The sequence below is a fragment of the Anoplopoma fimbria genome, chromosome 3 (genome assembly GCF_027596085.1).
Source record: "Anoplopoma fimbria isolate UVic2021 breed Golden Eagle Sablefish chromosome 3, Afim_UVic_2022, whole genome shotgun sequence".
In the NCBI taxonomy this organism is placed as follows: domain Eukaryota; kingdom Metazoa; phylum Chordata; class Actinopteri; order Perciformes; family Anoplopomatidae; genus Anoplopoma; species Anoplopoma fimbria.
In genome coordinates this window covers 18,929,143-18,947,632 of record NC_072451.1, presented here as the reverse complement: position 1 = coordinate 18,947,632, position 18,490 = coordinate 18,929,143, and the positions used below count along the sequence as shown (strand labels likewise).

At 39.4% G+C, this 18,490-nt stretch overlaps 1 protein-coding gene across 1 annotated transcript in view; it reads left to right on the top strand.

Moving 5' to 3' along the window:
- LOC129089209 (netrin-G1-like) overlaps positions 1–5,907 on the top strand; it is a 48,722-nt gene extending 42,815 nt beyond the window's left edge. The window contains exon 6 of the mRNA XM_054596600.1: positions 5,669–5,907. Coding sequence (XP_054452575.1) covers positions 5,669–5,907 — 239 coding nt within the window. The remainder of the gene's footprint in view (positions 1–5,668) is intronic.
- Positions 5,908–18,490: the final 12,583 nt, after the last annotated feature.

Sequence of the window (18,490 nt, the reverse complement as noted above, 5' to 3'; positions counted from 1 at the left end):
ACAGTCAGTAGTGACATTTGTTTTTGTCAAACCAACAGTCTACAATGATATAAGAACAAAGAAAAGAGATCATTCTCATATTTGTGAAGATGGAGGCAGATTATGATTAGAATTTGTTTTGCTTGATTGATTTGATTGTGTCAAAATGAAGATTAAAAAGTAAAAATGACATACGTGAAACAGTGTAAACTATTTTTAAATTATCTTAAAAAAGTAAAATGTTTCATAGATACAGGTTAGACATTTTGGGAAATATGCTTAAAGACTGGAAGCAGAGGGAAAAAAAGTTTAGCCAGACTTTGTTTTTAAATATGCAAAACAGCACCTCTAAACTTTACTAGAAAATGTGTTGTGTCTTATTTCTTGACAAAAAAACAGCCACGTAGAACCAGCGGAGACTCCAGGACCTCACTACATCCAGCTGCTGTTTTCCAACAAATAGTAACAAAACTCATTTTTACATTTCTGTTTGTGTACAGATTACACAAACAAAATTCAAATTCAAATCTTTATTTGTGCTGGTAGGGTATTTTTCAACAAAGTCAAACAAGCCTGCTTCCAATCTGTGCTAAACGAAGCTAAAAGGCTGCTGCTGGATGATTGTGTTAACAATCTTCTCATCTAACTGTCAGCAAGAAAGAAAATATTTTATATATTAACTATTTCTTAAATGGCACTTTCTTTTGTTCCAATTCTGACTTGACAAGCTTTTACCAACACAGGACTTGAGTGAAAGGAAAATCAGGCACTTACTATCTTCAGATGCAGTATTGTATCATTGCCACTGTCAAGTGCTACTATGCAGCTGACAGCTTATTGAAGTTCAGAGACTCAAGTCATGACTAATGACAAAGCCTTCATGTTAATTTGATAACAGGAGGCATCGCTGAACACAGGTTTCAGCTTACCCTGACACAATGGAAAAAAAGACATTGATCCAATGTAATTTAAGCAACACAATTCTTTCTCAAAGCCTATAATTAGCAGATTCTGTATCTGAAAACTGTATCCAGTTATAGTTAATTGCGCTGGTGAATCTAGAGTTATAAAGGATTTTTAAAGTATTAAATGAATCCATCAGCTAGTCAGGTACAGTTAACATCCATGTCTGTCCAAAATGTCATCACTTAATCATTTTATCCTATTAGATATTGGTGTGAAATTGTCATGATTAGCATATAAAAAATCTTGAGTTATGGCCTAAAACATGTTTTATGAGGTCTGACCTTTGACCACCAAAATCTAATCAGCTCATCTTTTAGTCCTAGCAGCAGACGTTTGTGCCAAATTTGAAGTAATTACCTCAAGGTGTTTGTGAGATATCATGTTCACAAGAAATAAAATAAAAAGCCGGGGGAATCTTTAATACCATAACTCAGTGATTCATTTCATATTAAAATTATTGATAAGAATTTAGATTTTTTTTAAATTTTGAACTTATTGCTATCACATACAAAATAGATCTTCCACAAAACGCTGTTATCTCGTAAACTTCAGTCGGAGAGTACTTAGGACATCTAGAGTTTACTGGGAAAGAGAGGATCAGGGAGCTGCCTGATTATATTTATGACAGTGATACTCAATTAATGGCTGCATGCAAAATAAAGTACCTGTGTGCCGCTGATCATATTATAGTTCAAAATGAAATAAATTGATTCACCATGTCATTTTTCTTTTTTTTTACTTTCAAATAAGGTGCCAGGTAGAAAAAAAAACATAAATAGACTAATGGAGCTTTCTTATGAATAAAATGTCCCCTGGGCAACCCCAAACAGAGGTACGGGTTAAACCCTAAATGTCTGCACTGTTTATTAACTGGGCTATGGCCTCTTGTCATTTTGCAAAAGTGTTCCCCAAGCAAAGCAAGTCGAGTACTCCTTGTTTTGGACCAAAGCAGACTGCTCAAGAGAGACAATTTGTCAAATATCACAGTATCATTGTAGATTAAATATGCTTTAATTCACAAAATAATCTAAGTCTGTAGTGTCTAACAGAATGTGGCACAGTACGACAAAAAAAGCAAAAAAAATCACATTTGAGGAAGAAAAACCCACACCTTTCAGTGTCATTATGTTTCCAGTCACACAAGCCGCAATATTAGAATTTAATTCAGCTCTTGGTCCATCCTGTCTATCACTGTAGTGTTGTTGCTGTGGTGAATTTTCTCAATGTTGCTTCGTGCAACACCAAGGCCCAAGGATAGATCTGTCATAACAGTTATACTGCTAAAATGTCACACATCTGACCGAGGTGCGAGGTGCCCATATGTCCCAGAGAGAGTCTGCCGGTGACTAACCAGGAATCAAATTGGTGCTTTCTCACTTGCTGCCAGCACAAGTCTAAGACTGTGTCTCCCACAGGCAAGTTTGTCGATACAAAGATACAGTTACGTGTAGAAAATCATTCAAACAGCATGATATTGTATTTCATATTTGATTTTTTAAGGGGCACTCTAATTCTGATGATTCTTTCTAAATCTTTCTCGTCTCTGCTGTGATGGAAGTGCAAACTTACTTGAAAAAAATGCCCTTTTAAACATTCTTTCTATTTACACATTTGGCTTTTCATACCAAATAGTTTTTCACATTTAAGATTGAATTTCTAAATATAAATATTTAAATTGAATAGTTTAAATTAGTTGTATTGTGTACACTGCACATGTGAATGCATACTATTGTACACTAAATAGCCCAACAATTTTAAAGGAATTCTCACTGTGTTGAGTTAAAAGTTTCACAGAATGTTAATTGTATCTATAATAGATAGTAACTGAAGATACCAACATACAAACTTTATTAGTACACATAATATTTCACTAAGTGAGGTTTTTTGTGAGCAACACATAATAAATTACTTATTTTTCTCTGTATTTTGTGATGACAGCAGGGACCTGTTGCTCCACAAAGACACCGCAGGCTTAGGCCTCAGCTTCTGTAAACAAATTGGGCTACAGATGCTTTTAGAAAGACAATGGTCCTCAGGGTCTGCTGTAGGACACACAGATTATCCTTTGGCCACAGGAAACTAGTTAATGTGTAGAATAGACAATGGAGACTCCACTGATCCCATGGTAATTTTTTACCAAAACACACAGAGCAGGTGTTTTCAATTAGCTGTAAAATAAGAAAGCTGCTTTGAAATTACTCATTGGGGTGTAGCCAGTGGGCCATTAATGTTTGAACGCTCTGAGGATAGGAGAGCAGCACTCGTAAATTCAGGTGTCCACTCTAATGCATGCAAAGTTCAAGTATAGACACTTTTGCACTAGTAAAGTGCTCATTTGTTGGGCATGGCTGGACTGAATAGAAGTCTAAATCCTGTCAAACTTGGACAAAGACTGTCAGGGCCTGAGCCATATTTTGGCTGGGCTTAGAGTAATACTTCACCCATTTTGATTCTTAATTTGTTGTGGAGGTATTTAATAAAGAATTTAAGATAACACCGGCTGAGTAGTTGATATACAAATGTCAATTTTGTAGTATACCTCCAAGCTTATTTAGCATCTAGTGTTTTGGGACAGGTCTAGGTTAGGTTGATTATAAACATTACAATAAACATTACAAACCTGCAAAACTGTTTTTGGCTTGGGATTAAACCTGCAATATTGCAAACTTGTTATTAAAAAGTTTTTTTATTTACAAATCTAGCAGTTCAATGTTAACATTGGGATATCAGTGAAAGAAAATCTCGGTAGCTGGAAAGTTCTTGATTATTTTTAAACTATTGTTATTAAAGAAAAATTGATTATAGCAACGGTAATTATTTAATCCTTGCTTTGCATCACCAAGTAATTGCAAAATATATAGACAAAATATTGTGCTTTGTGCAAAATCTACAGTACAGAAACTGTCAGTGGCCATGACAGAGAGCCATGGCATTCCAGCCACTAAAACATCCAATAACAATTTCAGAATTCTAATCTAACCCCCTTTCACCGCTGCACTACTGCCTCTAATTATGAAAATTATAATTTTTCATTTTTATTATTCTTTTTCTTGTTCAGTATTGATTTGCCCTTTAAATTGACCTGGAATGTTAACAAACAGCTTATTCGTGATATGATTTGCAGATCAGAGTCTTTTGTGTCTGTTTTTTGTGTTCCATCTAAATATAAATATCATGATGTCATACTTCCAGCATAGATTCGAGTTTTGTGGACGAAAAAAGTGCCATCTATCTAAAACATCAATTGTAAATGTCAAGTTTTCTTGTCAGTCTCTGAATTAAAGAGCAGTGGCTCCTTGCCAGACTCATTACTTTTGCACCAGTGTTCAACAATCACACAAGGAGAAATCTAGCATGCAACGCAGCCTTAAGACCTGCTGCATTTTGAGTAAGGAGTTTGATTTACTGTTGGAGCTGCTATATATGCTCTTATAATGCCACCATTATAAACCTGTCCATAAAAACATACAAACAGTTTAACACAACAAGGCTGTCATACCAAACCTCTTAGGGTTTCTGAAAGGAGAGGCAGATGAGGGAAGGAAAGTGGGTTCAACACAAGAGTAATTTACAGCACTTCATCACAGAATTATTGAAAATCCCATATTGATGATAAAAACCCTCTATCCTCAGTTATACCTTCCATTTAAAGCACATAACAGCAGTGGTGTCTGTGTGAAGGAGATGGGAATTTTATTAAGTTAAATGCAATACCAATGCCTTTTTAATCAGTTTTGGCAGGAGCAATGATAAAGCTATTTGTTGCGTTTATTCTGATGCATGAGCCACATTACAGAAAACCCAAAATGTGATTAGTATTTATGCAAGTAGAGATATCCAATTACACTGAAATCTCTTGGCAAATATTACCTCTTCCAGGATTTCACCTCTCTCGGCAGAGAGGCTTCCTGGAATAATTGTTTTTGTCTGTAAATGTGAATATTGGCTTATGTAGTCCCAATCAATCTATATGACAAAAACATGGTTGGTGGCCAGAAGAACAATGCAGACCTCAATTTAACATAATTTTCCTCTAACAGGGAATTGTATTGTTTGTTGTAAGGTTAACCGCAGAGAATAAAACAACAACAATTGGTGAAATACTAAAAAGTGCTTATTTGCATATCAAAGGCAGTGGTGGTGCAGGTGGAGCCAGGTATCAATCCTGCGTCTTCTCCTCTTTCTGTCCTTTGAGTGTCATTGTGCCAGAGGGAACACAAATTTAATTCTCCTGTCCTGCACTAGGGGACTGTTTTTAACAATACTCCAGCATCCTTGGATTCACTAATCATTAATTTCACCTCATCACTGCCATGGTTTGTTTTGCTCTTTTGTTTTGCCTGGATTATTTGCTCTGAAGTCCCTTTGGTGCTCCTAAAAATAATCACAAATCCATAAAACGTCTGTCTGTGTTCTTTTGTCATAAACAATCATTCATGGAAAGGGTTGTCACAGGCTGTGGGCTGCGTTCTAGTATTCATACAGTATGTGTCCTGGTTATCTGTCTCCTCTCCTTCTGCACACTTATCCAAAGAAGTCCTTGGCTTCACCCTCCCTAATGTGTCAGCTGTGCTCTAAGGACGCAGAGCGATGCAGACAGGACAAGAGGAGGCAGCTTGTGCCCTGTGAACTTGCCTGTTTAAGTTCTCTGATGCCCCATCACTGAGTGATCTATTAATCACCCCTCCCTGTCTCCCCTGCCCTTTTTCCTTCGTCTCCGCAGCTCGTGTGTGTGACAACGCGATGCTGCGCTGTCAGAACGGTGGCTCTTGCCACCACCATCAGCGTTGCCATTGTTCCCCCGGCTTCACGGGCGTCCTGTGCGAGAGGGCTCGCTGCCAGGGCCCCGGGGAGTGTGATGACCAATTGTCTGGACGGGCCTCCTTCCATCGTCCCCCCATCAGCCGCCAGCTCGCTCTTACCCTTGTTGTGCTCCCACTACTGATTGTTTCCCTTTGCTGAGGGACCCGAACCGGCCTCCCATCCGCAACCAAAACCCTAAGACCACATGTGTTGAGACTGAACTCTCAACCTTAAAGGACATAAATTACAAAGGATGTGTGGACAATGTGCTCAGCATACAATATAAGTAACTCTTTTGTATATCCAATGACACAGTGATGGGAGACAGTATTACTACTGCGACAGATTGTGTACTGGTTATACTGAATGCTAGATGGATTTGTTGAAGGCTGGTTGAAGTCACTGCTGTCTTATAATGTCACAGAGGAAGCGGTTGGAGGACTCCCTTTGTGATTATGTCATTGGCTGATACTTCATCAACAGCGGACTGGAGACTCAGATAGAGCTACAGACACTGAGAGCAAACTGTACAAAAGTAGACACATGATTTCTAAGTATCATCCGAACTTATTAAAAAATAATAATGTGGACAGGGGACATCTTAAAACATCTTGGCTCACCGCCTCCTTCCTTGCTTTCTAGCCCCTTCTCTCCTTTCCTCACTCTTCCCTTTTCCCTTCACCTTCTCCTCCCTGTGCTTTGGTGACTCTGGTGATTTTACTTTGCTGAAAGGTTGTCTGTTGTTTTGCCAAATGCTGCACATGAATTATTATCAAGCCCCTTGACAAGAACCAATCTAATACTTTTTCTTTTTTTCAGAGGCTTTGTAGTCACGCTTGAGCTCACAAGTTGTAACATACTGTAACTGTATTTAATTTTTGTATAAAAACAGATATTTTCATGACTACGCAAAACAAAAAGATGTATTACTTGTTTTCTATTGCTGCCGACATGTCCTGGATGTGGACTATGAGTGCGTAAAGAGTTTGGTTGTATTATTTCTTTGCTTGTGTGGCACATGGTTCTCCTAATTTGAGAGCTACTGTCTAAACTATGTTTACAGTACACACTTACACAATACACTTCCACCAAAGGGAAAAGAAAAACATGTCTTTGTCTTGTTGTTGAACAGTAGTCATTTTATTCAGTAGTAACATTTAAGACCAGATGTGTGTATTGTTTGTAGATACGTACAAGCCGATGACAATAGCTGAATGTCATTTTAAAGGGTTTTTGAAAGCTATCAATACCAATCGTTGACCTATTCAGTGAAACAACAGTTGCTGATAGCAATATATCAGTCAACAAACTAGTTCCTAGTTGTATGACTACAGTTGTTTTTTCTAACGTGTTGTAACCATCCTTGTTGTGCTCATGAAACATGGGAGAATCAGATGAATCTCAAGCCAAAATGCCATCTGCTTTATGTAAATTTAACAAGAAGAATTGGGGGGGGGGAGAGAGATGGATTTTCTGTCACAGAGGTTGTCCAGCTCGAATCTGTAATCAAATATAATCCTTGAATCAAATGGAAAGAGGGGAAGCTTTTTCAAGCTGGTGCGGTTGAAAGCCTGCATCCTGCTGCGGGAGCCTCCGAGAAGCAGCACGTTACGGAAATGAGCTTTAATTCACGAAGGGTCAATGAATCGAAATGAAGTCGCTTCCCACTGGGTGACATACTGATCACTGAGACCAATTTCATTTGAGAGATTAATTTTCTTACCAAGGTTGTCATGAAACACCTAATTGTGTTAGAGTCTACTGTAAGTGCCTCTCATTAAACGACACTGTCTATGAAAAGAGTGGCAAATGCCTTTTTTGACAGAGACACTTGCCTTGGAGAGCAACTTTTGGAATGTGGGGCTAAAGGTGGCATCAAAAAAAAGAAAAAATGTGTTTACAATAATACATCTACCATGTGGAAGCCAGTCCAAAATGCTACTATATCTGCTTGCATGAGGGCAAGTTTGACTTGACTTGTAAGTAGGCCTACTAACTAACTCCAAACTGCAATACAAGAACAATGCTGTTTCTTTATTTTCATGTCCTTTATGTGGACGATGAAATGGTGAAGATGCAGAGTTTTCGTACAATACCATGTATGTAGCCACCAATTTTACATTAAGACCCTTTGATACTGTAGGGTTCTCCTTTTAAAACGAGTCAGTCTGAAGCAGGATTCAGCGTTTTCCACCAAATATTGGAGCAAACATTGGCTTAAATAGCCAGCCAGCAACAGCGGATAAAATCACCAGCAAATGTTGTCATTACAGCCGTAAAAAAAATAACGACAGCCAGCTAGAAATAGGGAAGCCTGCTTATTCCCACCAGTCTGAAATCCAGGATCAATTGTTTCGATTATCGTTGTAAACTGCATACATGCCACTACAAAGCAGAAAATGTCGTACAGACAGTTACTAAGGGCACTGGGGGCTTAGCGAAGGGTGAATTGTTTTTTCAACCATATAACTACGCTCTTGCCCAAAGTACAGTAACAATCATATCACCTTCTGTGATTTAATAGTTTTGTTCAAGGTTCCTGTCTCTGAACTGGCTCTGCCGTTTGTGAAGTAGCCCTCTTGAGACGGTTTGTGGTGACAGTTGGAGGAAACGAAGCTTTAGAGCAGTGTTTAAGGGCCAGATTGTGTGTGTGAAAGACAATTACCTTTATGGGTGCAGTAAAATTGGTGTTTTATGACACTTGCTCCTGGCTTTGGGATGCATTTAGCTATTAGCACAAAAAAAGTTTGAAGGTTAAACCCAAGTCTCCTCCACTTAAATGAAGATTATGGGCACAAAGGGTTGACGAACACCTGAACTGAGACCATTGCTCTGTGTCCAGAGCAAGAGCAACACACTGACATTCTTAGCCACAGAGGGAAAATTAGCTACATAATTCCTCTACATGGCCTAACCTACTGCTGGAGTACAGGCATGGGAATACCCAAAGCAACTTCTGCTTTTTGTACACCAGATTTAAGGACAGAAAAAGTTGCAGCAAGTCCAACTTGTTATTGAACATATGCATCCATATATTTGCTAATACTATCATAAATAGCTATATAAAAATGCTTCCATTTAAACTGCAGCAGCAGTGCAACATTCTATTATAATGTTTTTTTGGTACAATTCTTGAGTGCAGCATAAGGCTATATTTTTTCAGGGGTTGGAATTCAGTGCAGAAGGAAAAGACCTGAGGATTTTGTTCGCTGGTTATGTTCCCCACTGTTCCGTCGCCTTGTCCTTCCTCCTTTCACTTCTAAGGCTCAGGAGGGGGTATTAGGAGGACATTTTTAGACATGAGCAGAGCAGTCCTTGTGTTCTGCCACTGTCAGCACCGGTGGCACCAACAGAAAGTTACATTACATAAGACAAGGGGTATTCAGTATCTAGGAAAGAAGAGGCTCAGCAACATGACTGGAGCACTCGGCTTATAAGTATTCCAATATCCCTATTTAGCTCGTCAATGACACTTTAAAATGCCAAGCAGTATAACTCCAAAAACAATTTAGCGATGCTAAGGGACAGAAAGCTAAACTTTTCTGCCAGTCAACAATGTAAATAATTGCATGCATTTTTCCAAACCATTTGAATATTAATAACACTTAAATGCTAAAACTGGAAACGCAAAGCCTGATTCATATTTGTTCCGAAGGCTTTTTTCAAATCAAATGGCTATAAAAAGGTAAAGCTCATGTTTTAATCTTGTTGAGAAGATATACAGTGATTTACAGCTCAGAAACCAGTTCCTTATACTTCTCACAAGTATAGTACTGTGTTTCTAACAATAAGTCGTCCTTGACCCATCACTGAGCAAGCTTCAGCTGCTGGCACAACTGTCACGTTAACAAAATAAATGAAACGTGAAAAGTGTGGCTCCATATGGAGAGTTGCAGTTTACACTAGAGCCATCTCATCACATGTTTGTCCAGAAGAGTGCACTACTATTTACATTACAGTGACAGGCAGGCTGGCAGGGGAAGCAATACACAACTATCTGCGATTTCAACCCAGTTTTATTTGTCTATTTTTTCAGTTTGTTCGTCCAGACAACTTTGTCTTGAAGGAAAGTTGTTGATTTTGAGATGGTGGATTGAACTTTTTGTATTTTTTGCTACTTTTTCCAATTTAGACTTACATGCAACATAAATTCCTTCAACTATAAAGGCCTGGTCACAACATTAAGGGGCAAAGCAAAAGTGATCTGCTTGTATTCGAGAAATGTGTGCTTAGCTCGGTTGCTTAGGGGTTAGCCTACTCGCAAGGCTGTTTGGCAATCGAGCTTAACTCCAGCTTGCCAGCCAGCTGGGAACAATAGCACAGAATGGTCACAATAGCTCTCCGAGTTCTTTCTATTTTCTCTACGTTGGTTGGTTTAGTCCCTACTGGAATTTTGTTCTCATAATTATACCATATTTCATTCAATTAAGATTCTTTGAAGAGGGGGGAAAAGGTCTCCACACTAACAAGCTTACTTTCAGATAAGTAGCATTACCTGTTATTTATTAAGCTCATTAACCCGGCTGCTGATGGAAAAATAAGTTCAGATATAAATATACAAATATGTATTTATACCCTCAACTACTGTCTTCAAAGCAATCCATTTTCTGGAGGAGTTTGTTATCGGACAGAGGAGGGTTACATCAAAATTGAGTAGCAACACACCAAATAAACCATGGTAGCTTCTTCACCACTTCTCTGTTCATTCAAAGGGCAGCATTGTCAGGTCTGCTTCCGATCGATCAATGACACAAATTCAATGCAGAAAATGTGTCCAGATGTGTACATTGTCCCCACGTGTGACTCGACTGATTGTAGCAATTCCTTTGAAAATAACTGATTTGGCTGCAAAATGTTGTCCTTTTGAGCATTGATGTGACTGGGCCTAACAGCGACATAACTTAATAAATAACTTGCATAGGAGCAAAACAGTAATCAATTTCAGATTTCTTCCCCTGTGAGATACAGCAAGCTTTTCTTAAAGAGGTGCGGAAGTGCAAAGATGCTCCAAAGGGATAAATCAGTGATACAGGGTAGAATAACTGTTGCAATGTATCCACCTTTTGCATAGCATTACATATATCACCTTCTATGTACACTATTTAACAGTTTAAATTAGTTTTTATCATTTAAATACAAATTTACAAAAACATAACTAGAAATAATGATAAAGCTGGTGCTTTTGTGTAGAGAATAGGGATTAAACTTCTATTATATTGTATTAAGTAAAAAGAGGTTACAAGTGACACCGCCTGAAGCACTAAGGCATGCAACAGTGCACCTCATGGGCTTGTATTTGTACAATATAGGCACACTAACTCACCAACATCTATAGGACATTCAAACCCCTCAATCTTAACGAATGTGTCAGCCCCAGCGGTGGAAATTGTATCGACTACATTTATGTGGCAACCCATCAGTAATGGCAGCTATGGAGGGGTGGGAGCAGCATGTCATCTGTGGCTTTATCAAACCCCTATTCACATCCCTGACTTCGCAAGGACAGCTAGTGGGTGGTTTGCTGGCTTGGCACATAGAGCCAGAGTACACTAGAATCAATAGACTGAACAAAGAGGAAGTTAAGCTGAACATAATGGAAATACCTTTCTTTCTCCCCAGTGCTCTTTCAGAGTTCTTGGAAATGACTAAGCAGGAAGCAAAGCTTTCACTCTGCCACCATCCATTAGCTCAAAAAAGATGTAGGGCTATCCCAATTTCGAAGGTTAAGTGAAGAATATTGGACCGTGTTCAAAGCTTCAACGGTGCGGAGGGCACTATAAACGTTACAGAAATTGCATCACCAAAAAGGTACAGGCCGGCTCAGTGTAGGCCAACTGTATCAATCTCTCTTACACATAATGCACGCTTACACACATACACAGAGAGGAAAAGAGGGAGAGGGAGAGGGAGAGAGAGTGTCCTTCTCTTTAAGAGAGTCAGTAGCCTCTTACCCTTCACTCTGTCAGTCAGTTAGAGAAACAGATCTCAGTCAGATATATAACTGGGAGAAATAGTCGTTGTGCCTTCGGGACAGACCCGGTAAGCCTGTGCATTTCAATGGCAGAGGGAGGGGGTTCAAGACGAGAACGCAAGCTGTCAAACGTTCCCCAAACTTGCAGTCATTATTTACTTCAGTGTCCATTTAGAAATGTAGACAAAAATGGGACTGTCCAAAAATGACTAAAAGGTTTTCAATAATCACATCAAATAAATAACAGCAATAGCACATAAAAACAATTTTGCTTACATGTAGGCCTATAAACATATTTGTCAATAAATAGACTGTAGCCTATGTTGACATATAAAATAAAATACCTTTGTTCCAACTGCCTGTCTATCAATCTCCTCCGCTGTGTTTCAGCACCCTGGACAGCACCGAAATGACACAAACGTCTTCTACACCAAACCAACAGCACTATCCATCTGAGAATACATAAAAAAAATATATCGATGCATAATGAATGATGTGATTTTACTATTTCTTATTAAATGTGCTATTTGGGATTTTTTAAGTAATGCTAAGTTTTTATAATTTTTTTTAAATGAAAATAAATAAAAACTATGCATACTGATTTGAACATCTATGACCGTGGCAACATTAAAGCTTCGGGTCAGCCTTACTTTTTTTATACAAGGTACAGGTCACCTATTTCATTTGAAACTATCCTTTTATCGCTGGGGAATAATACCATAAACATTTTGTAGGATGAGATGGCGTCAATGTGGGTTTCTGTGAAATAATATGCACAACAATTATTGCAAAAAATATGGAATTGAAACTATTTATCTGTAATGCATAGGCATTTTCAAGCAGGAACGTTTAGAGGCACTAAGCGAAAGCTATATAAAAAAAATCAGCTTTCTTGTCACGACCATAAACCAATCTGATGTCCCCTCATTTCAATACAATCTAGAGCAGCAATCGGCTCTTCGGATGCAGATGGTAATCCTATTCAGTGTCACACACGATCACAGCTCTGGTATATTTTTTCTCAATGCCAAATCCAGCACTTCTGGCCTTCAGTGCCACACCACAATTGCAAATCAGCCACGGCTGGGTTTGGCACCGCGAGCCCTCGACACCCTGTTGAAGAAATTATTTATGTATCACACCGGTGCCGTCCATAAATAAAAGATACCATTCACAGTCTGTTCTAGAGTTCCCGGAGCGTGGAAGAAAACGGTTTCTCCTCATTTTTTCACATGCTGAGAGGGATGTGAGGTTTGTGTTGTTCCCTGGGTTGCATCATAGACAAAAATAACAAACCTGTTGAATGTATAAGTAATAACTGCAAACAGAGACTGATATCAATTTTTTTTTACAGTATGAGACCTAAAAATCCCACCTAGGCCAATTTTAACATTTAGTTTTTTTTGCTCTACCATATTTAAAGTAGGCACCAAACAAGCTGGTAGGACCGCACCCTGAGCGAAGTATTAGAGTTTAGACTCAAGTAAGTTGTACTTGACGTTTTACTAAATCAAAACGCAAACAGTATGGGACAGGGATACACTGAGCTAAAGCTGCAAGCTGCAATAAAAAAAAGCTGCTTGATAAAAAATGAATCCAAAGGTAAACTGTAAGCATTGTTGTGGAAAGCATGCACATATTGAATGGTAGCGTCAATGATTTATTTCATTATTATTTCTCATTTATTACATCAGAGGGGCAGTAATTTGCCCTTTTTGGAGCTCTTTACCTCTGTCTCCTCACAACCCCAAACTACTGGGTTAACCCAAACATTAAAAAAGGTAAATACCGGCTTATATTGTCATATCTGGTTCAACACGCTTCGTAAGTGCAGCACCATTTTATTAAGGGCAGCAAACACTGACGCACATCAAAATACCTGCACCCATTGTAATCTATGCATGTAAGTTTTCACAATGGTGACATCTTGACCTGTGTGACTGTAGGATCACATGAGTCAATTGATGTAGCACACAATAAGGCAACAGAGGAAGTTGTCAAAGTACAGAAGACAGAGTGCTCCGATTGGCGGAGGATATGTGATACAATTGCCTTTTTTCTGAGGGATGGACATGCACTGAAGCTAGGAAATAGAACATTGATGTGTTCTGATGTGTTGATTATCGTCATCATACAGTGACAAGATGTCGCCACTGTGCGGGCTTATATACGCAGATTACAATGTGTCTGCAGGTATTTGGATGCATGTCACTGTGTACTGGCCTTTACACTTCCATCTACACAAAAAACAAAGCGGAAGCAAAGTCCAGTTCATAATTCACAGGCCTCAGTTTTCATACGGACTATTTCCTATGTAAAAGCGAGTCACCCATATTAAATAAGGGAGGCAGCAGAAATGGATATCTGAAAACTAAAAAAATGTACTATGATTGCTGTAAATCTGCAACCTTCTGACATTATTTGAACAAGTATGTTATTTTCACAAAAAGTATTTGTTCCACATTTGTAGCAAACCAGTGTTGGCAATGGTATTGGTTATCCAATGTTGTCTTGTGTATTAGATGAAAAAGAGGCACAGGTGGTGGTGGTGGCAGAAAACGCCAAAACAAAGAGCTGGTACAAAGAAGCAGTTAAGTGACAAAACTGACACACAGAAAGATAGTCAGCGATACAGACTGACTGGCACAAGCAGTGGTGTTTTAGAGGCAGAGAACAGGCACACAAAAACAAAGAGATTCAAGTTACAGTGGCAAGGAATAAAGGAGGGAAGACAGAAGCCTATACCACAGAAGTCCACCATGAAACAATGGTTCCCTGATGGAAAGAGGCAGCAATAAACACCCCCGTTTGGCAGACCTGGAGGAAGGGAATAGAGAAACACTGGGAGGCCGAGGGGGGAAGAGAAAATCAGCAGGAGGGGTGAGAGACCAACAGGCCCTGCCAAAGCGGCCCCCATGACGAGCAGCACCACCTCGTTAAACCTGTCCACAGGAGTCACAGGCAGATGCTCTGTTTTTTCTATGATAATGGCCGAGCTGCTAAGCAGCTAGCGGCGTCACGCTCCTTTGAACAACTATTGACCTCAAAGCTGTCACTTGGTTTCACGCCAGCGCCGTTTCCAACTCGCCACACTCACAAGGGGCTTGTTGCACTAAGTTTTAATGCAGGCCTAGATGTGTGAGTGTGGCTTGTTATCAAATGTTGGGGGGGGAAAAAAACACCTTTCCGGCGATATGGTATTCATAAGTTTGTGTTAGGCTTCTGCGCTCTGCTCGCCGCATGTGGGCATCAGATAGAGTAGCTAAAGATTCATGATCACCAATTATGTCTTAAGACCTTTAAAAACATGCTCCCCAGCCTGTGCAAATTGGCATAAAGGATATGAAAGTGTTACCCATTAATGCACATTTATTCACCATTTTACATTTAGCAGACCCACCGCTGTCAAGCATCAAAGCACACTCAGCCCATGGAGCCACGAGTCATGAGGAAGTAACCAGGGTAAGGGAGAGATAGAGGGAGGGAAGCGAGGGATAGACGGAGGAGGAGAGAGCAGCGGTTCTCTGAGGATTAGCTCATTTAGACTGCTTTGATCTGTGAGATCTTAATTGCTGGGTAGCACTGATTGAGTCCTCACAGCTACTTAGCAACACTATCCCGGCGAGGAGGGATGAGGGTGGTCTTGTTCTTACCTTCTCATCCTCATTCCTTTTCTTGCTCTGGATAAACTCATCTCAATTCTTGGACATTATTATTTAATTGCATTTCTATTAATGAGAAGGAATAAGCGTCTACAACCACAGTGGTGCTTTCAATGAAACACTAAAAGTAGCATGCTAGACTGCTGATATCTAGCACGTATTGTTTACCATCTTAGTTTATTAATATGCTTGTTAATATTTAACACAAAGCGCAGGCTGGCTGGAAAACCCTTAGTTTTGCAGATATTTATACTTTAAATCAAAGTATTGGAGAAAGGAAAAGTTTCTCAGGTTTTTCATATTCCAAATTTCTATGCCGATGCATCTAGCAGATGCAGATATGTTTCACTGGATAATTGATCATGTGACCTGGTTGCGCTAGATTAAAGCCCTTATACCTAAGCAACACAGCTGGTTCCAGAATGACTCATAATACTTTTCCAAAAATGATCTGATCTACCACCCATATTCTGGGGATACAGTTGAGATTTGTCGAAGATATTTTCTCTCATTGAATTTCTGCTTTTTCAGCCACCTGCAACCTTATGTTCCAGCTTTACAGAGCTCCTCTCATTCACACATTCTTACATCACTGAATCTGGCGAATCATCATTCTTCCCAAATTCCAAGAGCCAATCCATCATTGGATGCTGCTCTTGATATATCTTTGTGATCCTCTGCTCACCAAACACACACACCCAACCACCACAGCCTTCAGGGAATCTTTATCGGTCAGACTTTTACAAAGGTGCTTCACGTTGATGGAGTCTAAATACGTTGCCATCTAAAGAAATACTGTGTACATTTCAAAATGATCTCTCATTGAACAAAAGCTTGACTTGGATTGGGTTAACACTGCGGTTATTGTTAAAAAGAGATTGTCTTCATGGTTATAGAAATCTACTTTGACTGATGACAGGAGCAGGAAGTAAACATTGACACATATTATAAGTGTGAGAAAAGATGAGTCAGAAAGGTTCTGCAGATTTGAATCACAATACTTTTTTTTATTTAATGGTATAAATAAAAGCACAGTAGTGGTATCCGGTTGAGTCTCCCCTCATCAAGTCACATCCTGATTTTTTAGCATCATATGACCAATAAATGGTAAATGTCAGCTACAAAAGCTTCTATGGGATATCTTCAATCTATACATTCTTCTTTTCTCTTGCAAGGCGTGTTTTCATGTACTTTGTCTGAATACAGAAAAACTCTGCAGTTGTACTTGTATGATTTTTGTAAGGGTTGATGGTCACAAGTCAGCAGTTGAATATAAATCTTACAGATAAAGTATTTTGGAGAGTCAAGCCCTTTTCGGAAGAACTGAGAGCTCACCGTATTTGAGGGCAGCTTCAGCTTCCGCTAAATCCCTGTTTAAACCCCGTATAGAGATCCAGAGGGGCTGACTGGCAAAGACTAGGGGTTAAGGAGATCATTCAGACAGATGAAGATGATGCATGGCTTCCTTTGCTCTCTCTGTCTGCCTTTTTGTCTCTCTCTCAGATTCACACACATACCCGTACACACCATCCTCTTCCTCCCTGCACTTTATCTACTCCGCGCAACCTTGTACACCCATTTCTCTCTCTCTCTCTCTCTCTCTGGCTGCTGTCCAACTTCTCTGTCGTCGTCTTTCATCTCTTTGGCTGAGACAGGAACAGGCAGATTAAAGAGAGGAAGAGTATTAAGGGAGCCATTCTTTCTGCCTCTCTGTGACGGGAGGGTTACCGTTAGCGCAGCAGAGCCCTCCCTCTGCTGAGTTTGGTCATTAGAGAGGCTGAAGAGCAGTGGGTGGGGGGGGTAGGATAGGCCTGAGGGAGTTTTTACATTACCAGAATGTCAAAATTGTGAGACCCTTATTTTAAAATCCGTAAAATACAAAATAGGTAATACATTAAATGAATAAGTGTATAAAAACATGTCAAGCAGCACTGATAAACGAAACAAGTCCGGAGCACTGCAGGATCATGTTCCAAAAAAACATAATTTGACAATAACTAGCTGTATAGTAAGAGTATAAATGGCTCAAAGGATCCAAAGCTGTATTCCAACAAACTTTCTATCAATTGGAAAATATCATGGCCTTAACGACCGCTTTGAAGCCCCAAGGTTGGCACTTTGGCTGTAGCCATCTTGTTTTTTGGAGCCAGATGTGAGCTTATTTGGACAAGAGAGTTGGAGAGGAGGCAAACAATATGCTTCAATCAAAATGTACTCTACGGAACAAAATGAACAGCTGACTCAGTGTCTTTTAAAACAACCAAACGCTGAACAACGCCTAAAGCATACCCTACTTTATTGTCTATTTTAGTCTAAATGGGACCATAATTTATAAAAATGAATATCATGCTGTATTGAAGAAGACTTGAAGAAAAAGCTCTATTATTGCTAGTGAGTTGATTTAATCCCCAACAGGTGTGAATATTCCCCCCCTTACAGACCAGGACAAATGACTATTGTAGAAGTTGAAATCTCCACTCGCACCATACATAAAAATACAGAAATACTGAAACAGGCCTAAAGAAAAGTATTCATACTTAGTCGGAAACCTTGGCATTATTTTGAAAACTGATCCTAATTTTGAAATTCACGTTACCATATCACCAGAACAGCGTTTTATCACTTAAAAAGATATGATAATTTTGAGCATTAGTATCACAAACTGACAGAAACTGATCATGCATCTATCTCAAGCAGGTTGGATTACTGTAACGCTCTATTGGCAGGATTATTCTTACAGTGAGAAGGACAGCTCCAGCTCATTCAGAGTCCTTGCACAAACACGAACATTTTATGTGGCGTAGTGGAGAGCAAGGTAGTTCTCCAATCAGAGGGTCGTTGGTTCGATACCCACTTCGGCAGTCGATGTGTCCTTGGGCAAGACACTTAACCCCAAGTTGCTCCTGAAGGCTTGCCATCGGTGTGGACTGGATGTTGCATGAATGTTAGTTAGAGTCTGATGGTGGCACCTTGCATGGTAGCCTGTCATCAGTGTGTGAATGGGTGAATGATGTGTAATATACTACTGATTGTAAGTCGCTTTGGATAAAAGTGATAATTTGGATAATAATGTAATGTAACACTTTACTCTGGTACTGAAATCACTTCA